The sequence below is a fragment of the Rana temporaria genome, chromosome 6 (genome assembly GCF_905171775.1).
Source record: "Rana temporaria chromosome 6, aRanTem1.1, whole genome shotgun sequence".
Classification (NCBI taxonomy): domain Eukaryota; kingdom Metazoa; phylum Chordata; class Amphibia; order Anura; family Ranidae; genus Rana; species Rana temporaria.
This window is the reverse complement of record NC_053494.1, coordinates 86,708,328-86,731,993: the sequence shown is the minus strand read 5'-3', so window position 1 is coordinate 86,731,993 and position 23,666 is coordinate 86,708,328. Positions and strand designations below refer to the sequence as shown.

Here is a 23,666-nt window from a genome sequence, read left to right as displayed (position 1 = left end):
ATGTCTGTGTAACCGCCGATCGTGGGTGCCTGGTGGACATCGCAGCCACTAGGCACGTGCATCGGCATCTCAGTGATGCGGCAGCGCGCACACGCCCCCCAGTGGCTGGAGGCTGTATATAGACGGCCTCCGGACAATTGGGATCCACACTGCGGCCGTAGAAAGTCATCAGGCCAGCAGGAAGTGGTTAATGAATAGACCCTGTAAGTCTCCTACCCTTATAGCTGTAGTGATCGCTAGGAGGAAGGTTAATTTTATGGTCAAAAACCTTAAACTTCCAAAGGTTCATAGGGGTGTCTAGATAACGCCTCTAGAACCCTCGTTCGATCCCAGGGCAGAAACCTATGTTGTGACTGGAGTAGCCCCATCTCTGGCGACCAAAAATCTTTTCATTAAAAGGTTCCTTTGTTATTCTAGCGTCAAGAAAAACTTTATAAGCCAACTGGAAGTTACAGCTCTGTGCTAGGGCATCTAGGCACTCTGACTCTTTCGAGAGAGAGACTTTTTTTTTTACCGACACTATCTTTAACGCAAGGGTAGGCAACCTGGGGCCCTCCAGCTGTTGTGGAACTACATTTCCCATGAGGCATTGCAAGTCTGGTAGTTACAATTACTCCCAGAGGCATGATGGGGCTTGCCTAACCCTGCTTTAACTGGTTCAGGGATCTCTTCAGTGGCATAAATGGCTTGAAGGAGTCCCTCCAAGTCATCTATGCCCGAAGAGGTGTCTGCTTAACCTGATGTCTTCCACGTCATTATCCACACCTATATCAGCTGCCTCCTCTCAACTGGGCTGATTTTTCCTGGCTTTTTGATTCCTCCATCACCTCTTCTTCCCTGGTCTGAACCAGAGGAAGTCCGAGAGAGTGGCAAAGAAACACTTGGTCCTCTTTAGGTTGAGTTCCTCAGTCTACCACCTGAGGTGTGGGTGCAGAGCTGCAGAGGGACTGAATAGTGACCAACATTTCCTCTTGAACAGATTTTAGAAAATCTTTCATTAATCCTGAGGCCTCTTTCCCAGCCAGTTTGTTAATACACTGATCACAAAATGGCTTGGTGTGGGATTTAGACAATCTTCACATCGCAATTACTGCACTTTTTAATGGCACTAGTGCTAGCGGATGAAGAAAGTAGTCAGAGACCTCTTGAGCTCCGCTTGGGGGATCTGCAAGAGAAGAGGAAAACCACCAACAGTCACTCTTCCTGCCCCCCTTTATCATGGCTGCAGGCACAGCCACAACAGAGGTGAAAGCATGGGGGGTTTACCAGGGATAACCAAGGTCTTGGTCTGATGTCAACCCCCAAAGAAGGTTAACGGCCCTTACCCTGCCACGACTGCTCTTGCCTGCAGCCACCTGTGCGGTCATTCCATCCTCCACCATGAGGTGTGTCCTGGCAAACTTTCAGGGCCTTGCAGGTCGCTAAGCCCTGGTGAGACAGGTGTGCATCAGCCTCTGCAGCCACGTGGTCCAGTGTCTGACGCTTTAAACCCACTTCCTGGGTCACACTGGGCATGATCCATCTTCCTGCTTCGATCGAAAACTTTCAACTACAAAGCGAGGGTTGGAGAGCTCCAAGTCTTCACTTTGGTGTCTTAAATTGATTGGACGCCAACAAAATGGTGCCAGCTGCATGCAGGAGAAGACCCGAGCTGCTGAGCACCATGGGAATGATACACCCGTACCACCTCCACAATGCTGTTGGGAACGACCTCTGAAAAGCTCTGGAGGCGGCAGGTTAGTGCGGCCCTCACCGCAGTTCCTAAACCTGAGTGCCATCTGACTCTTAGTCTTCTGGTCAAAGAAAAAAAAATGATGTTTCGCTGTGGGGGAAACAGAATCAATACTGAGGGACAAGGGGTAAAGGGGGGCCTTTTAAAACAGCTGTGATTTGATTGTGTTTCCTGTAGGAAGGAGCCCATCATCTCATTTGCTGCCGTTCTGGAAGGCGAGATAAGAAAATTTACTGTATTATGTGTTATCTGAACCTTCTACCTGAGGTATTTAACTACTTGCCGACCGGCTTCCGTATATATATACTGCAGCAAATCGGCTGGGCTGTGCAAACCAACCTGTAAGTCGGTCTGTGAAAGTGGCTCTGCCGATGCCCACTGCGGGGGCTCGCCCGGCGGGTCCTTCATACTCTACAGCAATTGCGGGTGGCCGACACACATAGAGGCAAAACAGGGGATCTGCCTATGTAAACAAGGTGGAGCCACATTCTGAGAGGAAAGAAGAGAGAACTGTTCCTAGTGATCAGGAACATCAACCTCTTTGTACTCCCAGTCAGTCAGTCCCCCCCCCCCCCAAGTTAGAAACACCTAGTGTTAACCCATTCCCTGCCCGTTTCATTTATACAGTGATCAGTGCATTTTTATAGCACTGATCACTGTATTATTGTCACTGGTTCCCCAAAAAAGTGTCAGTTAAGTGTCAGCTAGTGTATCCAATCTGCCGCAATATGGCAGTCCCGCTACAAGTAGCTGATCACTGCCATTACTAGTAAAAAAATAAATAAAAATTCCATAAATATATCCTATAGTTTTTGGACACTAACTTTTGCGCAAACCAATCAATATACATTTCATAGCAAACTTTTCAAAATGGTCAGATTTTTTTGTTTATAGCGCAAAAAAATGAAAACTGCAGAGGTGATCAAATATCACCAAAATAAAGCCATTTGTGGCAAAAAAAAAAATTATTTGGGTACAATTTTGCGCAATTGTCATGTTGACCACTTCCGGATCCCCGCCCCCCCCCCCCCCCCCCGTCACACGCAATCTGTTTGAAGAGGAATACGGTTATGGTACCAGCTAGCTACCATAACCCCGGAATCCTCCTCTTCAGTGGGCAGTCCGCTACAAGTTAAAAGTGGTCTCTGCTGCGTATACACCGCAAGATCACTTACCGGAGCCATCGGCAGCGACGGAGGCGATCCGGTCTTCTCCCTTACGGTGTATGGAGATGAGTGAGGGAAGATGGCCTCCACCCGGCTCCATATCACTGCAGGGCAGAAGCGATGTCAAATCGTCACTTCCGCACATACGTCTTAGGCCCCTTTTACACTTATACGACTTCAAAGTCGTGTGATTTTGCGGCAGCGTTTTGGGATCAGTACACCTTCAACTTTGCCACAACTTTGGCATTAACCAATGAAAACCAACATGGTGTGAGGCAATTCCTTTTCTTGCCACCGCAGTTGTCATTGCCGCTGCAGCAGTAGCAGTGCATGAGGAAGAAGAAGAGGAGGAGGAGAAGCGGAGCCGGAGAAGACGTCGATATTGGGTACATCCCATCATTGCCAATCGTGAAAATAGGGGTACATTTTGGGTCCTCTATAATGAAGGAGAAGAATGTTCCCTTTCATTTGTGGTCAGTGGGAAGAATGTCCCCTTTCATTGGTGGTTAGTGGGATATTGTCTTTGTAGTTTGGGTCACACAAATCATAAATAGCTGGGCATGGAAGTTGGACCAAAGTAGTGCAGGGACTACTTTGAAGTCGACACTACTTAACCACTTCCAGACCTTAGGTGTTTTTCAGATTTGGTGTTTGCAAGACTAAAACAGTTTTTTCTGCTAGAAAATTACTTAAAACCCCCAAACATTATATATATTTTTTTCTAACACCCTAGAGAATAAAATAGTGGTCATTGCAATACTTTGTCACACCATATTTGCGCAACGGTCTTACAAGCGCACTTTTTTTGGAAAAAAAACACTTTTTTTAATTCAAAAATAAGACAACAATAAATTTGGCCCAATTTTTGTATATATTGTGAAAGATAATGTTACGCCGAGTAAAATGATACCCAACATGTCACGCTTAAAAATTGCGCCCGCTCGTGGCATGGCGTCAAACTTTTACCCTTAAAAATCTCGATAGGCGATGTTTAAAAAATTCTAGAGGTTGCATTTTTTGAGCTAGAGTAGCTCTAGGGCTAGAATTATTGCTCTCGCTCTAACGATCGCAGCGATACCTCACTTGTGTGATTTGAACACCGTTTTCATATGCGGGCGTATGCGTTCGCTTCTGCGCGCGAGCTCGTCGGGACGGGGCGCTTTAAAAAATTTTTTTTGTTTTTGTTTTCTTATTTATTATTTATTTTATTACTTTTTACACTGAAAAAAAAAAAATTGATCACTTTTATTCCTATTACAAGGAATGTAAACATCCCTTGTAATAGAAAAAAGCATGACAGGTCCTCTTAAATATGAGATCTGGGGTCAAAAAGACCTCAGATCTCATATTTGGGCTTAAATGCAAAAAAAAAAAAAAAAATTATTTGGAAAGGTAATTTTTTCAAATGACAAAAAAAAAAATTGTCTCTTTAAGCGGCTGGGCGGGACTGACGTTTTGACGTCACTTCCGCCCAGCAGAGCTATGGGGACTGGCGAAGGAGATTTTTCCTTCAGTCTCGTCCCCGCTCAGCTGCCGAACGGTCCCGATCGCCTCCGCCGCTACCGACGACTCCGGTAAGCGGCGGAAGGCGCGGGAGAGCGGCGGGAGGGGGGGGCCCTCTCCCGCCACCGATAACGGCGATCTCGCGGCGAATCCGCCGCGGAGACCGCCGTTATCGTTTACCAGACCGCGCACACTAAAGATTGATATCTCGGTTGTGGCAGCAGCTGCTGCCGTTACCGAGATATCAATCTTTAAAAAATGGACGTACATCTTCGTGCGCAGGTCTGGAAGTGGTTAAAGCGGGGGTTCAACCTATTAATAAAAAAAAAAAAATCTAGCATAAAATGAGGCATAGTAGCGCGTGCTACAGTATGCCTGTCTTTATTTTTTTATCCCCGTACTCACTGTGCACTCGTAGATACAAGATTACGACTCCCAGCAGGGAATGGGCGTTTCTATGGAGAGAGAAGGTGATTGACGGCCTGCTCTGGCACGTCACGCTTCTCTGGAAATAGCCGAAATAGGACTTGGCGCTTCACGGCGCCTGCGCATAGTCTGTGCGCAGGCGCCGTATAGCGCCGTGAAGAGCCGAGACCTGTTCCGGCTGTCTTCGGGGAGCGTGACGTGCCAGAGCCGGCCGTCAATCACCTTCCCTCTCCATAGGAACGCCCATTCCCCGCGGGGAGTCGTAATCTTGTATCTACGAGTGCACAGTGAGTAACGTGGATAAAAAAATAAAGACAGGCATACTATACTGTAGCTCGCGCTACTATGCCGAATTTTATGCTAAAAAGTTGTTAAGTGGTTAAAGCGGTGGTTCACCCTTCATAAGGACCGCCTCCTGCACATTTACGTTGGCAGAATGGCACGGCTGGGCACATCCTGTGCTGGTACCCAGTCGCGGCCGCGCGTCCGGGACCCAGTCCGAAGCACCGGGACCGAGGGACCCGCGGACCCGATCGCTGCTGGAGTCACGCGTTCGGTCCCCGGAGCTGAAGAACAGGGAGAGCTGTATGTAAACACAGCTTCCCCGTTCTTCACTGTGGTGGCATCAATCGTGTGATCCTTTTATAGGGATACACAATCGATGACGTCACACCTACAGCCACACCCCCTACAGTTGTAATCACACATGAGGTCACACAAGCCTATAGCGCCCCCTTGTGGTCAACTCCCAAACTGCAATTGTCATTTTCACAGTAAACAATGCATTTTTCGCTGTGAAAATGACAATGGTCCCAAAAATGTGTCAAAACTGTCCGAAGTGTCCGCCATAATGTCTCAGTCACGGAAAAAATCGCTGATCGCCGCCATTAGTAGTAAAAAAATATATATATTAATAAAAATGCAATAAAACTATCCCCCATTTCGTAGGGGCTATACATTTTGCGCAAACCAACCGATAAACGCTTATTGCGTTTTTTTTTACCAAAAATAGGTAGAAGAATACGTATCGGCCTAATATATATATTTTTGGGGGATATTATAGCAACAAAAACAACGTTAGACCTACCGGTAACGGTATTTCTATGAACCTTCCAGGACGGCACCCGAGAGATGATGGCTCCTCCTGCAGGAAACACAATCACATGACAGTTTAAAAGGCCCCGCCCTTCCCCTTGCTCCTCAGTATGCAATAGAGTAATCCTGAACTGGTTCACAAGGGACGTAGTCCTTATAGGTACTTACCTTTTTTCCCCCCATATAGGGTGGGAAGTAGGCCTGCCATCCTGGAAGGTTCATAGAAATACCGTTACCGGTAGGTCTAACGTTGGTTTTCTCTTACCACCTTCCAGGACGGCACCCGAGAGGATAATTGAGTAATAAACACAGGCCTACCTTCAGGGTGGGACCACAGCTTGTAGTACCTTTCGACCAAAGGCTAAGTCTTGCTGTGACAACATTTCCACACGGTAGTGCTTCAGGAATGTATGATGGCTGGACCAGGTGGCCGCACTGCGGATTTGTTCCCAGGAGGCCCCTGCTTTCTCAGCCCAGGAAGTTGCTATGGCTCTGGTAGAGTGAGCCTTGATCTTTTTGGGAGCTGTTGCTCCAGTACATACATAGGCTTTGGATATTGCTTCTCTAATCCATCTTGAGACTGAGGCTTTTGATGCCTGCAGTCCCTTCCTGGGCCCAGCGTGTAGAACAAGTAGGTGGTTAGATCTTCTAAAGCTTTTAGTTCTCTCTAGATAAATGAGAAGACACCTTCTCACGTCTAACAAATGAAATTTCTTTTCTTTTTCGTTCTTTGGTTCAGAACAAAAGGACGGCAATATTATGTCTTGCGTCCTATGAAATAGGGATGCCACCTTCGGCAGGTACAGGGGGTCTGCTCTGAGGGTGATCCTATCTGGCTGTACCCTCAGGAAGGGTTCTTTCATGGATAGCGCCTGCAAATCCCCTACCTTCCTGGCCGAAGTAATGGCTAACAAAAAAGTCAACTTTAAGGTTAGAAACTTAAGGGGAACCTCTTCCAGAGGTTCGAATGGGTGTATAGATAACGCCTCTAACACCCTAGTTAAGTCCCAAGGCGGACAATTATATTTTTGGACTGGAGAAATTCTTTCTCTAGCTAACAAAAAACGTTTTATAAGGTCCTCTTTCGCCAATCTCTTATCCAGATAGACTGAAAGAGCCGTTATTTGGACCCGAAGGGTACTAACTTTTAATCCTAAATCTACCCCATCCTGGAGGAAGTCCAGGATAACCGGGATAGAAGTTGAAGCTACCTGTCTTTCCTTACACCAGGAACAGAAGGTCTTCCATACCTTTTGGTAAATCTTTTGAGTTACTGGTTTTCTGCTCATGAGAAGGGTATCTATGACCCTCTCTGAGCAGCCTTTGCGTTCTAGAATCTGGCGCTCACTAACCAGGCTGCTAGCTGGAAGAATTCCGGCTTTGGATGGAGTACTGGGCCCTGCCTGAGGAGATCTGCCCTGTACGGGAGCTTCAGAGGCTCCACCATTGCCATGGCTCTTAGGTTTGCGAACCAAGTTCTTTTTGGCCACCATGGTGCTATCAGAAGAATCTGGCCTGGAGACCTGCTGAGTTTCTGAAAAACTCGCGGAATGAGCGCTACCGGCGGGAAGGCATAGGCCAGCCCAAAGCGCCAGGTCTGGGATAGCGCATCCAGACCTTCCGACTGTAGTTCCCAGGAAATCGAGAAATACCTTTCTACCTTCCTGTTTAGTCTGTTGGCAAACAAGTCTATTTCCGGTTCCCCGAAATACTGGACTAGGTGTTGAAACACCTCTGGGTTCAGTTCCCATTCCTCCTCCCTCAACTTGTGACGGCTGAGGAAGTCTGCTTCTATATTGCTCGTCCCCTTTATGTATATGGCTGAGATAGAGTACTCTTTCTTCTGCCCAGGTTAGGATTTCCCTGGAAAGTTCTAGTAGGGGACTGGACCTGGTCCCTCCCTGGTGACCTAGGTACGCTACTACTGTAGAGTTGTCTGAGCTTACTTGGACTTCTCTGCCTCTGATGTCTTCCTGGAAGGCTATTAAGGCTTCCCCCACTGCTCTGAGTTCTCTGTAATTGGATGACCTGCGAGCTAGTGAGCTGTCCCATTGCCCCTGCGCTTTTTTCCCCTCCAGGTGGGCGCCCCACCCCCAGGAACTGGCATCCGTGGTAACCTTCACTGGGTTCCACTGAGCCCACGGTCGCCCTCCCCTCAGGTTTTGGGGAGATGTCCACCACTCCAGGGAGGACAGAACCTGGGGGGTGAGTAGTATATCCTGATCTAAGGACTCTTTCCTTTTGTCCCATGAGGACAGGAAGAAGAAGTGTAATGCCCTTGCATGAAGCTGAGCCCAAACCACCGCTGGGATGCTTGCTGACATCAGGCCTAGAACTCTCAGAACATTCCGTCTGGAGAGTTTGGGGTTTTTGATAAGGTTCCCGACTGCTGAGGCTAGTTTTAAAACTTTTTCTTCTGGTAAGAAGAGTCTCTGCTGCCTGGTGTCCACTACGTATCCCAGGAAGGTCTTGACCTGTTCTGGGTTGAGGGAGGATTTTTCTATGTTGATTATCCACCCTAGGCTCTCTAGGAGTGCCATTGCTTTGTTGGCATCCAGCGTGACTTGGGCGGCTGATTTTCCTGAAATCAGCAAGTCGTCTAAATAAGGTATAAGGGATATGCCCTGAAGGTGTAGGTATGCCACCGCTTCTGCTAGGACTTTTGTAAAAATCCTTGGGCTGGAGGTTAGCCCGAATGGTAGTGCTCTGAACTGCCAGTGGAAGGTTTCTCCTTCCACCACGACCGCAAACCTCAGATATACCTGGTGATCCACGTGGATTGGCACGTGGAGATAGGCATCTTTGAGATCCAGGGTCACCAAGAAGGCCTCCTTCATGAGGTTCTTTCTTACCGAATAAATACTTTCCATAGCAAACTTTTTGTATTCCAGAAACTTGTTCAGGTTTCTCAAGTTTACTATTAGACGGTATTTCCCGGAGGGTTTCCGTACTACGAAAATATGGGAATAAAATCCCTGGTACTGCTGAGCTTTTGGTACTGGTACTACCACTAGTTGTTTGGCTAAGTCCTGTATGCCCTCCAAAAGGGCAGACCTTTTCAGGGTATCCCTGGGAAGGTGAGTAATGGTGATCATGGTGGGGGGTGTAGCCAGAAATTCTAGGCGATAGCCTTTTTGAATTATTTGGCAGATGTAATGACTGTTCGAAATTTTCTCCCATAGGGGAAGGAATTGAGATAGTCGACCCCCCACTCTGACTACGTCGTCACTTGGACGGTTTGTCGCTGGGTTTTGGAGGGGGGAAAAGGAGGTTGTTCTTCCTGTTCCCTTTGCCAAAGTTCCAACGCCTAAAGGGTTCCTTTTTGGCTTTTTGTCTACCCTGCCCCTGGGGGCCTCGAAAAGTTTTCTTGAAACCTTCTTTTTTGGGTTTAACTGGGAATTTTTTACCTTTTTCTGATGACCTAGCCAGGACATCATCCAGGTCTTTCCCAAACAACAGGGAACCTTGAAAGGGGATGCCACAGAGTTTTCCCTTGGATGTAGCATCTCCTTCCCAGGCCTTGATCCAAACTGCCCTCCTAGTAGAGTTAATGAGGGCTGCTGTCTTGGCTGCTGCCCTTGCAGATTCCGTAGCTGCATCTGCTAGGTAAGCAATCGCCTTCCTTACCACTGTAAGTGACTCAACTACCTCCTCCGCCTCCGAATTCTGGGCGAGGTGGTCGGTGAGTGTCTCTACCCAAACATCTGTATTCCTAGCTACACATGCTGCTGCTAAGGCTGGGCTTAGTGCTGCCGCATTGGCCTCCCAGGCTTTCCTAAGGAGAGACTCTGCTCTACGGTCCATCACATCCTTGATGCTACCTGTATCCTCAAAGGAGAGATCAGACAATTTAGTGACTTGCGACAAAGCCGCATCAAGTCTAGGAAGCTTAAAAAAGACTTCCTCATCTTCCTGGGAGAAGGGGAACCTTCTTTTCCAGGTTTTTTGTTTGATTATTCTCCTTTCAGGGTCTCTCCACTCCTGAAGGACTAACTCCTTGAGGGATTTGTGCAGGGGGAATACTTTAGATTGAGCGTCACTCAGGCCCCTATAAACTTTATCCTGTGCTGAGGTAGGTTTAGGGGTCTCAGGAATTTCCTCTGTGGCGTAGATAGCCTGGAGGAGACTCTCTAGATCTTCTACAGCAAAGAGGTGTTTTCTTGGACGTGTGTCCTCCTGAGACTGACTAATGGAGTCTCCATCTACCTCCCCTGAGCTGTGCCTAGACCTAGGTAGACTGGCTACCTCACTCTCTTCACCATCTGCTTCCCCCAAAGGGGGATTTTGTGAAGGTGTAAAGAAAACACTTGGGCCCTTAGAAAAGGGGGTCTCCTGAGAGGAAGTGCCTTCCTTAGGGGTAAGTTCCTCTGTTTCAGTCTGTGCCGACTGCCCGGCTGCCTCCCGAAAGGCTTTAACTGTTGCTAACATTTCTGTTTGCATGGATGAGAGAAAACTCTTCATCATGGCAGCAGCCTCCTTTCCCGCCAGTATATTAATACATTTGTAGCAGAAAGGTTTTGTGTAGGACTTGGGGAGCTTCTCTCTACAATTCCCACATTTTTTAGAGGAACTATGCCCTGTAGCGGAGGGAGACTGAGCTGAGGCCTCCTGGGGTCCGCTGGGGGTTTCTGAAAGACATGAAATATATATTTAAATTGTCTTTTTTCCCCCAAGACTGCTGGCTGTACTGGGGAGGGGAGGAAGTGGACGAGAAGGGACCAGATCCTGCTCCGGTCGTTCCCTAAAAGTTTGGGAACTCTCACCACTTCCCCCCTCCCTTTCCAGGGGGATTGGTACTTACCGCCCCCCGACCTGGATCTGCCAGCGGTCGTGTCGGTCTTTCCATCCTTTTCCATGAGGAGGGTGACTCGGTCCTGGCTGTCGGTACTCCTGTACTGGTCACCGCAAGCCGACCCGTCCACCACCCACGCTGTCTCCTCGCTCCACTGGGAACTTCCGGGTTACGCCGTCCGGAACCGCCCACTTCCTGTGATGCAGTTCCTGTCTCAGAATGAGGCCTGGAGCGCGGCGTTTTTACGTCTGGAGACCCGGGAAAACGGCGATTCGAATGGTGGTGGATTCGATAGCACGCAGTGATGGCTCACCTCCCCGCAGCTCAGAGCACTGGTGCTTCCATAGGGCGACCTGTGAGTTTGGACCGAAGTCTACAGGTAAGTTCAGCCCTCCCCGGCCTCCCTTAAACCTGTCTCACAGGGGTACCTTCGACCCTCCCCGGTCTCTAGGTTTCCATAAACAAAACAAACGTGTCGCTGTGTTGGAGAAACACAATCAATACTGAGGAGCAAGGGGAAGGGCGGGGCCTTTTAAACTGTCATGTGATTGTGTTTCCTGCAGGAGGAGCCATCATCTCTCGGGTGCCGTCCTGGAAGGTGGTAAGAGAAAGTATAAAAATATTGCATTTTTTTCAAAATTGTCGCTCTATGTTTAAAGCGCAAAAAATTAAAACCGCAAAGGTGATCAAATACCAAAAGAAAGCTCCATTTGTGGGAAAAAAAGGACACCAATTTTGTTTGGGAGCCACGTCGCACGACCGCGCAATTGTCTGTTAAAGCGACGCAGTGCCGAATCGCAAAACCTGGCCGGGTCCTTTAGCTGCCTAAAGGTCCGGGTCTTAAGTGGTTAAAGTCGTGCCAGTATGAATGGTGTCCATTAAAAATCATGGAGAATGACTTGTCATGCGATTTTGCAGGACAAAATCGTGAGACAAGTCGTATAAGTGTGAAAGGGGACTAAAAGGGACGTTTTGTTATTTTTTTCAAATGATAAAATTTCTTTTGTCATTTTGCTACGATCGTCGCTGCGATCATCAGAGCGAGAGCAATAATTCTATCCCTAGACCACCTCTGCAACTCAAAACATACAACCTGTAGAATTTTTTTAAACATCGCCCATGAAGATTTTTAAGGGTAAAAGTTTGACACCATTCCACGAGCAGACGCAATTTTGAAGCATGACATGTTGGGCATCAATTTACTCGGCGTAACATCTTTCACAATATAAAAAAAAATTGGGCTAACTTTACTGTTGTCTTATTGTTTAATTCAAAAAAGTGTCCCCCCCCCCCCCCCAATTACAAGCGCCCTTTTAAGAATGCTGCACAAATACAGTGTGACAAAAAGTATTGCAATGACCGCCATTTTATTCTTTAGGGTGTTCGAAAAAAAATAAAAAATTATAATGTTTGGGGTTTCTATGTAATTTTCTAGCAAAAAAAATATATTTTTTTAAATTGTAAACACTTGGTCTGAAAGACAGGCTCGGTGGTTAAAGTAACGTAGTGCCGGATGCTTCAGAGCTGAAGTGGTTAATAAAGCCTCTAACTTGCGCATGCTGTATGGAGAAATTCGTAATGAAAGGACAAATCATCTCCATACCCAATGTACTTGTATATTAGCATTCATTCATCATAAACCTCTATCCAAAAATCTTTTCAGAATGCTTGCTTGTGTGTAACCCAAAAGGGGAAGACAGCCGTCTACGGGATGGGAAATCCCATCGGTGGACGTCATGACTATGGGCGGGTAGGGAAGTGGTTAATACTAAAATAAGCACCATCAATTTTTTAGAGATGAATTGAGACTTAATGATATATGGGTGTTGCGCTTCACTATTTTACTATTAAACACGTAGTATACTTGTTGTAATGTTCATGCAGGATGCAATATATAGGGAAGAAAATTAGAATGTCGAGGGACCAATTGACAGAGCACCTTGACATTAGAAAAGGGTTTAACCAATTGACCTTGGCAATATTCCAACCCCCCTCCACACCCTCGAACATCTTTTTGTGATATGGCACTGCGTTACTTTAACGGACAATTACTGTACCCAAATAAAATGTATGCCTTTTCCCCACAAATAGAGCTTTCTTTTGGGGATATTTGATCATGGTTTAAAAGTATTTACCATCCAAGCTATTCCTCCAGCATTATCGGAGTGAGAAATTTAAAAAGCTGTGCTACCAAGAAACCCATTGAATTTTAATCGAAGCACACAGTTACCCAACAAGTTAAATGAGGAGCTAGATATTTACACCTATTCAATACCCTTTACAGTATTACTACATTTTACAAATAGACATGGGGTTCCCTTACATTTTTACGAATACATTTATATAATTTTAGATGAACACTTTTTATAGATGTAATCGTATGTAAATACATTTTTTTTTCATATTTTTAAACCTACAAACATGTGTTTTATATACTATACATTGTATTTTTTTTAGAAATAGGTCATACAAGATATTATACAGAACTAAAGATGATCTGCTTTTGTTGTCTGACCTGCAATTCTGTTATTGTGAATGTTGGAATACAGGGTGTAAGATGTCATTCTGTTTTTCTCTTTAACTGTATGTTTTGTGAGCAATAAAAATCTTTTTGATTAAAAAAAAAAAAAAAAAAAAATAGATCTGCAAATCGTGCAGAGAGGTTAACTAAAACCCATGTTTTGAAGAGAAACTATACCGTATTTGCTGGAGTATAAGACGATCCCCTAATTTTACATTTTTTTTTTTAGATTTTTTGCCTGTACTCACCGTAAAAGACGACCCCCTTTCTGAGGCTTCCGACGCTTCATATTTCTTCCTTCTGGAGCCATATTCTTCTTCATTCTTGCTGGAGCCAATCACAGCGAGCGATGTATGCTATTAATTAATTCAAAGCTGGATTGGCAGAGGCTGTAACATCAGCGCACGCCTCTCTGACTCTCAAAGCCAATCCAAGCAGGCTACTGTGTGTAGCCTGCTCGGATTGGCAGAGGAGCAGGCCGGATTGGCTAAGCGCTACATACTTTATGTAGCCAAAGCTAAATACAGTATTACCGCACATCCAGCAGGCATCCGAGCAGCTGACCTGGCGTATAAGACGAACCCTGCTTTTTGGCCAGTTTTTTTAAGTGTAAAGAGGTAGTCTTATATGCCAGCAAATAGAGTATACAGTATAAAAAAGTGTCTTATAGGTTTGCAATTCCATTTGTTTAGTGTATTCTTAAACCAATTCACAATTTTTCTATTTTCTGCCATAGAGATTACAAATGACCTTATTTTTTTATCACTCATTAAGTTAAGAGCTGAATTTTCTAGCTAAACCGATTGCTGCCCACTTAAAGAAATGTTTAAAAAAAAAAAAAAAAAAAGTTGCTAGCTATCAAAAATGCTGTAGATCACAGGTGTCAAACACAAGGCCCGTGGGCCGAATCCGGCCCTCCTGGCCTTTTAATGTGGCCCTCGCACCTCTCCTGCAGTTGCAGGAGAGCTCTATTCCTCCTCTGGTCCTACTCCAGACCCTTACTTTCTGCTTTCAAGCCATGCATCCAGCTTGTTCCCAGCAGCAGGATAAGGAAAGGGGGGTGCACTGTGATAAGGGAGAGTGGGGGGGACTCAACTTCTGATGGTGGGGTGGCTCTTGACATCTATTGTAAGGGGAGGGGATGCACTGGACATCAAATCTTACAGATACAACCGGCCCTTTTGAGGGCAAACATAATGCTGATGCGGCCCACAATGAAATAGAGTTTGACACCCCTGCTGTAGATTATGGCACCAGCTGAACACTGACAATTTGTTTTAGTTAAAATTTTTAAAGCCATTGAAACGTTCTAGTTTCCAGACTGATGAAGGGTAATGAGCTTCCCTGAAAACACATTCCCCAAACAACGGTATCCTGTGATTGCACAGAAAAGCGAGGGGTGCTTCATGAAGTGCAGAGTAGTGTGCGTTTCAGGGCTAGTATGTGCCCTACAGACCAGATCCTCGACTCCATTAAGTAGTACACTGTCAGTGTGCCGTTTTGATCCCCTCTCGTTTACAGAGCACACTCCCCTGCTTTCCAAAGGCTGCAAAGTATTGCATTTAGACTTTTATTCATGAACGGTCTGCATCTGATGTGGCCATTTACCAACATGTTACAGTAAAACAAAAACCATAAAGGCAAGCCATAAGGCCTGCTCAGAATCTGAATATGTAACAGGGATCATCTGAGCATCCCACAATAGAGATGCCAGGCTCTAGGGCTGAACACATGAGACAATGCTCAGAGAAATAGATCGAGAAGGATGGGATCTGACCTCTCCCTATACCTTCTATGTTGGGGTAGGGGTACACTCTTGCCTTGCTGTGCGTACTGTAATAAACGGTGCCATTAGAGGGCAAAGACACAACATTCGTTTAAAAGGCAAAGCAAGTCAGATGCTCTTAGGATGTGGCATCAGCATCCCAAAAGCATAACAAGAGTGCTCTGTGCATCTTTATGAGCATTGAGGCCATGTGAGACAAGCTTAGATTCTTGTAGCAAGTCATCAAAACTGAAGAACTTCAGACATTTGTTTAGTTAGGAAGGGGGTTTACCCTGGCAGTGGAACAATTCTTTTAAGGAATTTGACGAAATCTGTCACTGTGACAGATTAGTCAGTGTGACCGGAATATAGAGGACTACATCAGCTAGTTCAAACCGTGACCCAAGTAGGGATTCTAACTGTCGGTTCAAAAGAATCCTTAAAAAGGCAAATATGCCTTCTATTTGTCTAAATGTTTTGCAGTTAGGGTGAGCTACTGGTGATCTACAGCAGGAAAATGCATCTGTTCAGTAAATGCAATCTCAAGGGGAAAGCCAACATGCTTTTAGGTGGGGCCAAGGACCCCTATATTCCACATAGAGGAAAGCCTTGAATAGGGAGTGTAGTGGGAATTATTTTGCAGTTTTAGAGGCTCTAAAAAGCCCAAGGACAAAGAAAGAAGGTGGATCCTCTTGATGTTGAATAGTAAACATGGCAAAACAGGTTCAGAACTTCCCATTATAAATGATGCGACAGTATGAAATGGTAAAGCATTTAGGAGTCTCTTCAGAAAGAAACTGTAGGAATACTGAATCAGAGCTTATCACAGCAACCAGAGGACCAGCCTTTTCTAAAGGCTTGGGTAGGTCAGAGATGGACACTGTAGAAGGAAGGATGGCACTGGAGAATGTGCACAGCCTCTGATGTTCGTGTCCACAAAGAATTGGGTGAGGGAGGGCCCAAAAGTCCTGAGTGGACAGAGGTGCCTGATGAGGGGGGATATTAACTCACAAGACAGTTGAAGGGGGGACACAAATTATTGTAGACCCTGTACCTATAGGTCTGTTGGATTGTAGACTGGAGGCGCCCGTTTTCTCAAAGGATACCAAGCACAAACCTATAACCATTTGGGGAGTATGGGCTGGGGTCACCTGACAAACCCCCACTGTGTTCATGTGCATACACATTATGTTCTAGTAGCAGTACAGTAACAAGGTCCAAAGTGAGACTCACAAACCCAAGCGGCCGGTGTGCATGAGGATCAAGCAGTCAGACATAACCAGGCCATTGTAGGTGGCCAGCGGAAGATTCTAGATAACTGCTCCATTTAGCAACACAAATCAGATTTGCTTGTGTTTGTCTAAATACCATGTACCTTAAAATTTTAATGACTCACAATGGCAGACCCATGTGGCCCAGGAGACAGACTGCTTTATTTAGACGTTTCTTAGAACCTGATGACTTACTTTTTTTTTTTTTTTAAGGAAACCTGTCAAGATAAACATTAAAGATTGTCCCGCTGACCCCCCCCCCCCCCAAGAAAGCTCCTGGTCCGTCATGCTTTCTTTATAATTCCAGGTCTGGGAGTCACTGAAATGCTTTTGTCTCTAATTAGTTAGTAATTGAGCCAGGCGGCAAGAAGCAGAAAATGACCAACGGACCCAGGCAAGAAGCAGTCAAGTCTGCAGAATACCTAATATGCACATACTTCCTGCAGGTCAGACACTAAAGTAGCAAAAAATGCATTACAGCCTATGAACTGGCATCTTCAATAACAGGGCGCAAATGCGAATCATTTCTTTTGGCAGGTTATGGGTGTCATAAGAGATGACATGGAAAACTACCAATCCACTGCACACTACAGTGCTAAACTGCCATATACATTTGTCAATGCTTTACAGCAGTAGTACTTAGTTATTAGCTACCTGTCCATTGCCCGTATCCTGATCACATACGTCAGTGTTAATGCCTCCAGTAGTTATCTATTTTAAAGAAAAAAAAAAGTTTAGGAGAATATCTGCAGACAATGGGCTCCAAGCTGTCCTCCATTAAAAAGCAGTTCTCTCATCCCAAAGACAGGCAAGGACAAAACATCAACAGAATTTCAGAGCCCACCGTGTAAAAACTAAAAGCCAATAGGATATTTCAAGAAGCCAGGAAAGAGTATTATCTACTGGCATCAGTGAAAATAGGAGCCAAAAGTCAGGCTTCAACAGTCATTTTTTACATGATCTGGATACCTGGATTCTTGAATTTATCCAGCAACCCTGCCAAAATAACTACAATATATTTACCTAGACAGTAAAAATGTTTAAAAAAAAAAAAAAAAAAATCAAAAAGATCCTACAGTCAAGTCTATAGGATGTCATGTATATACTCAAACTAAAGCTTCTTACAAACAGAAAATTGCTCAAGTCCAGAGGAAAGTCTGCTTTAAATACTCTTAAAGTTACAAGCAGTTTTACATTGTTAACTCAAAGGCAACGCCATTTGTATACAAAACCAAAATTGTAGTACATTTTTTACTTGGGTAATAATGTGAATAAATAAAAAAGACAAAATATTTTCAAGACAAGGAGTACAAGTGTTCAATATTTAAATGGGAGAACACATACTTTGCCTTCTCCTTTGGGATTCAGATAAACAACATAATGACCTCCATGGTTGTCCCCACTGTGCACCAACACAGCATGCAGTATGTAGTTCGCAGGGTCCTTGACATCAGGCTTTTGCAAGAATTCATCCAGTGGTAATTGTTCTGGGAATTCAAACCTAATAAAAAGAAATACAAGCTAAATTAAGGTAAAAGCATTTCAGTCACTCAGAGTGGGTCATTTATAAGATTTTTCATCACATTCATTGGAAAGGAAAAAAAGAAAAAAAAAAAAAGAAACTGCTATATTTGCTACTGGCATACAAACTGTATTTTATATTAAAACATGCATTATACCCAAAACTCATTTAAAAAAGGACATGCCATGTAACCTTGATAAAAAAAAAAAAAAAAAAGTTTACATGCAAAGTCAGGATCCCAAAACCTTGAAAGCTACATTACAACCATAGGAGGGGAAGTGTAGATTGCGGTGGACTGACTCGATCAGTCACTGCTGTAGGTATATAAGGTGTGGGCAGATGGGAAGAGAGTTGGTTTCCAGAGATTCGTGCCCGGTTGGAGGAAAAGGTGGTGGCGAGGGCCTGGGCTGCTACTTCAGGATACGGCCTTGGTTGTTTGGAAAGAAGTGAAAGTCAAAGAGCGTCCAGTATCCAGTAAATGCAGGTATCAATGGTGTTTTATTTGAAATTTTAGCAATAAAATCAGTCCAGCGCGTTTCGGGGACTAAGCACTGCTGATAAAAGTTGTTAAATAATGGTCCTGTTGGGGGGTGCCTTTTGCCCATAGATTGGACCGATGGATGTCCAAACGCTGGCTATGTGCCCCTGAACACCGAAACGAGTTGGCCTCATTTTATTGCTAGAACTTCAAATAAAACATCTTTAACCACTTGGTTACTGGCCCATAGTCAAAAGACGTCCTGTTTTTAAAGATGGATATCTCAGTAACAGCAGCAGCTGCTGCCACAACTGAGGTATCCATTTTTAGTGCCGACGGTCCTGTACACGATAACGGCGGTCTCCGCGGCGAATTCGCCGCGAGATCGCCGTTATCGGTGGCGGGAGAGGGGCCCCCCCCTCCCGCCGCTGTAACGCGCCCTCCGCCGCTTACCGGAGCCGTCGGTAGCAGCGGAGGGGATCGCGACCATCCGGCAGCTGAGCGGGGACGAGACTGAAGGAAAAATCTCCTTCGCCCGTCCCCCATAGCTCTGCTGGGCGGAAGTGACGTCAAAACGTCAGTCCCGCCCAGCCTCTTAAAGAGACATTTTTTTTTTCTGTCATTTGAAAAAATGACATTTCCAAATTTTTTATTTTTTTTTGCATTTAAGCCCAAATATGAGATCTGAGGTCTTTTTGACCCCAGATCTCATATTTAAGAGGACCTGTCATGCTTTTTTCTATTACAAGGGATGTTTACATTCCTTGTAATAGGAATAAAAGTGATAATTTTTTTTTTTTTTTTATTTCAGTGTTAAAAATTGTAAAATAACTAAAAATAAATGCGAAAAGCAAAAAAAAATTTTTTTAAAGCGCCCCGTCCCGACGAGCTCGCGCGTAGAAGCGAACGTATACGCGAGTAGCGCCGACATATGAAAACGGTATTCAAACCACACAAGTGAGGTATCGCCGCGATCGTTAGAGCGAGAGCAATAATTTTAGCCTTAGGCCTACTCTGTAACTCAAAAAATGCAACCTGTAGAATTTTTTAAACGTCGCCTATCAAGATTTTTAAGGGTAAAAGTTTGACGCCATGCCACAAGCGGGCGCAATTTTTAAGCGTGACATGTTGGGTATCATTTTACTCGGCGTAACATTATCTTTCACAATATATAAAAAAATTGGGCCAAATTTATTGTTGTGTTATTTTTTAATTTAAAAAATGAATTTTTTCCAAAAAAAGTGCGCTTGTAAGACCGCTGCGCAAATACGGTGTGACAAAAAGTATTGCAATGACTGCCATTTTATTCTCTAGGGTGTTAGAAAAAAATATATATATAATGTTTGGGAGTTTTAAGTAATATTCTAGCAAAAAAAAACTGTTTTAGTCTCGTAAACACTGAATCTGAAAAACAGGCTCGGTAACGAAGTGGTTAATAGCTGCATTTACTGGAAACCGGGCTCTCCTTGACTTTCACTTGTTTCCAAACATCACAACCATAACTAGGATTGAGCTCTAGCCTGTCTCCACCAACCCCAGTGACTTCATTTTAGCCACAATGGAAAGGAATCATATATAGAGGAAGTGTGGGAAAGGAAGGCCAGAGTTTGACCACAGAAGCAAATGACAATATATACAATGCACAATACCCCACATTCTAGGGATCCCTGGTGTTGTAAAAATAATCTGAGGATCCCTCTTCAATGCCCCATTTGCTTTCCACCGACACTGGAACCCCTCATTCCATACATTTCCTTATCACAATGGGAAGCGGCAGGAATCCATTGGGTAGATCAGCTCCTTCATAATATCCCAAAGACCTTAGACTCCCTCATATCAGATTATAGCCTCCCCAAATCTGCCTACTATACGTACACTTATAAATCTCCCAAAAACCTCTGGCTCTTTCTGTCTTCTCAGACTAATTCCCACAAAAGTTATATCACCATTTTACAACGCTCTGCAACACGAAAAATCTTTTGCTAAACCACCTTCTGCGATAAAATGGGAAGACTACCTCCATATGTCTTTCTCTGATACCCAATGGAAAAAGGCCTTAAGATGCAACTATTTAATGTCTCACTGTGTGGCCTACAGAAAAACATCACTAGATGGTATTTAACACCCTATCGACCTTATACAAAAATGTATAAACGTGAACTATAGCAGAAATCTGCATATATTCAAACGTGAGGGTGAAATTATTTATAATAAAAGGCTGTGATAAGTATAGTGTGGCCCAACACTTTAAAGAGTTCCACCAGCAGTCCTCCGATGGGCTCCGTGTCTGGATAATAGAGGCCATCTCCAAACACCTTCCCCATGCAGAACGCTATAATATACACACATACATACATACATACATACATACACACACACACTTTTGGGCAGATTGACCCCGAAATATATTTGCATTTATGAAACGGGTACCCATATGATTATTTACATATTCTATAATAATCTTTTTATATACACTTTAAATTTTATATTTTAATTTAACAATAGTTTTTCTATCAATAATCCACTCTTTATTGATAATCAATGTTCCATTATTAATAACATTGTTCCCAGTGTAGCTGCAGTAGTACTCTGTACAGTTGTACTGTATTGTATTATACCTATGGCCAGTATTGTCGTTGATTGCATCAGTTTTCATGGCCACAAGTTTAACCAATAGGAGAGTGTCCGGCTAGTTGATATTCCTCCCAGTTGCAAGATGGCCCCCATAGAGCCTGATGAAGAAGCATGCATGCTTCCAACGCGTGCATCCTCCCACCGATTCCTGACCCGAAAGAGACGTCATCCCCGGCTGTGTGCTAGGGAACTCCGTCCTTCTCCATTGCACCGAGAGCGTTCGGTCTCCCCCGTTGCTGCTAACAGAGGCAAGGAGCTGCGGCCATCCAGTCCATCAGACATCGAGTCACTACAGCCATCTCCGGGATCAGAGCGGATAAAAAAACTTTAATATGAAGCCTGTCATGTAGCTCCTTTTGTGAGTACATTACTTTTATGTTTTTAACATCTCTAATAAATTACTTATCAACTACGCTCAGAAGGCTCCGCTTCCCTTTCTTTCTCTTGTTACAAGTTTATGGAGAATCTTCTCCATAATTTCGGGAGACGACAGGGGTCTGCTCTAGGTATTAACAGGGCCCAGGATTAATCCAAGAGGAAAAACCAAGCTTACTTACCGACCAGCTCGCAGACAACCAAATAAACCGGTCTAACAGTATGCGTTAAAAGCAAATGCATGTGCAAGCCACAGAGCCTCGCCTCGGCACACTGATATCTGTCACTAACTTATAAGTGTCTCCACAGTGGAAGCACATGCATTTTGATGGCTGAGGGCAGGTGCACTGAAGGGGAGACCACCACTTCTTAAAAAAGGTACAGGAGCACACTGAGCACCCAGCATGTAGCTCAATGGCTGCAAAGGTGTCAACGTGTAGCCTGACCAATATACACAAGGATACAAAAAATCCTTGGCCTAGTTTATATCTTATGTTACCTCCCAATGCTGCTTACTGCGATGGCCAGTTATAGATGGGGGCAGTGGCGTCTTTTTTATCACCATCATGTATATTGGGTCAGGCAACGCACTGACACCTTTGCAGCCATTGAGCTACATGCTGGGTGCTTCTGTACCTTTAAGGGGTGGGCTCCCCTTCAGTCCACCTGCCCTCAACTATCCATCAGAATGCATGTGCTTCCACTGTGGATACACTTATAAGTTAGTGTTGGGTACCACAGATACCAGGGTGGTGGCGAGGCTCTGGGGCTTACGCATGCATATGCAATTGCGTGCAAACTAAACCCCTGCTTTTAACGCATACTGTTAGACAGGTTTATGTAGTTGTCTGTGAGGTGGTCGGTAAGTAAGCTTGCTTTTTTTTTCCCCCTCGATTTATCCTTGGCCCTGTTTATATCTTATGTAGCCTTCCAATGCTGCTTACTGCAATGGCCAGTTACAGTTGGGTGAAGTGGCATCTTTTTTGTATCAGGGGTCTGCTCTAGCCTGATCCTGCCTTAGCTATCATTCACCATGACATAGCAAAATGTCCCTGCAACCTTAGAACAGTTGTCCTACACATTTTAGTAGCAGCAAAATAGCTAGACATTAGACAAAAAATGTATTTCACAAAAATTCCACCAGCCTTTACTCAACCTTTGGAAACCATTGACAGACAGCAAATGCTAGGTTAGTCTTCTGATTTTAAATGTCGTACTTCATGTATACTCAAGTCATATGAATGGTTCAATTTTGTGATGCGAGCTATATTGTATAAGCCTTTTATTCAGTTTTGTAATATTTCTCATTGTGACCTGTGTGCTTATCTTTGTAAAACTCAAATTTAAATAAAAAAAAAAAAAACAATCCGAGAATTAGTGTTGTCTGCCCTTTGGTTTTGGGACACTAGTAGCTAAATTTAGTTTACAGTTTAAAATTCTAAACTCTAAACAGGGTTTTGCTTAAAGCCTACACAGTAGCCACATGGATGTAAAGAGAAAATACTTCAACATTTTGCATACAATCATCATTGTAAGGCTTCATAAATTGCATGGGGCATAAGCAAAAATGAGAGTGAGAAAGTTAACTGACCTGGAGGCAGAGAGCCAGGAAAGTGCATCTGTGTTTCTCTAGTTTTCAGACTAAAATATACAGTGTGTGTGTGTATATATATATATATATATATATATATATCACACACACACATACACACAGTGCCTTGCGAAAGTATTCGGCCCCCTTGAACTTTGCGACCTTTTGCCACATTTCAGGCTTCAAACATAAAGATATAAAACTTTTTTTTTTTTTTTTTTTTGAAGAATCAACAAGTGGGACACAATCATGAAGTGGAACAAAATTTATTGGATATTTCAAACTTTAACAAATAAAAAACTGAAAAATTGGGCGTGCAAAATTATTTAGCCCCTTTACTTTCAGTGCAGCAAACTCTCTCCAGAAGTTCAGTGAGGATCTCTGAATGATCCAATGTTGACCTAAATGACAAATGATGATAAATAGAATCTACCCGTGTGTAATCAAGTCTCCGTATAAATGCACCTGCACTGTGATAGTCTCAGAGGTCCGTTTAAAGCGCAGAGAGCATCATGAAGAACAAGGAACACACCAGGCAGGTCCGAGATACTGTTGTGGAGAAGTTTAAAGCCGGATTTGGATACAAAAAGATTTCCCAAGCTTTAAACATCTCAAGGAGCACTGTGCAAGCGATAATATTGAAATGGAAGGAGTATCAGACCACTGCAAATCTACGAAGACCTGGCCGTCCCTCTAAACTTTCAGCTCATACAAGGAGGAGACTGATCAGAGATGCAGCCAAGAGGCCCATGATCACTCTGGATGAACTGCAGAGATCTACAGCTGAGGTAGGAG

At 44.3% G+C, this 23,666-nt stretch overlaps 1 protein-coding gene across 2 annotated transcripts in view; it reads right to left on the bottom strand.

Annotated features, from left to right (window-relative positions):
• The window catches only part of USP7 (ubiquitin specific peptidase 7), a 507,717-nt gene that overhangs the window by 209,458 nt on the left and 274,593 nt on the right, over nt 1-23,666 (bottom strand). The window contains exons 13-14 of one of the 2 annotated variants that reach the window (XM_040356966.1): nt 17,616-17,772; nt 16,926-16,982 (exon numbers count right to left, since the gene is read on the bottom strand). In XM_040356966.1, coding sequence (XP_040212900.1) covers nt 16,926-16,982; nt 17,616-17,772 — 214 coding nt within the window. The remainder of the gene's footprint in view (nt 1-16,925; nt 16,983-17,615; nt 17,773-23,666) is intronic. The other variant, XM_040356967.1, reaches the window with a different exon arrangement.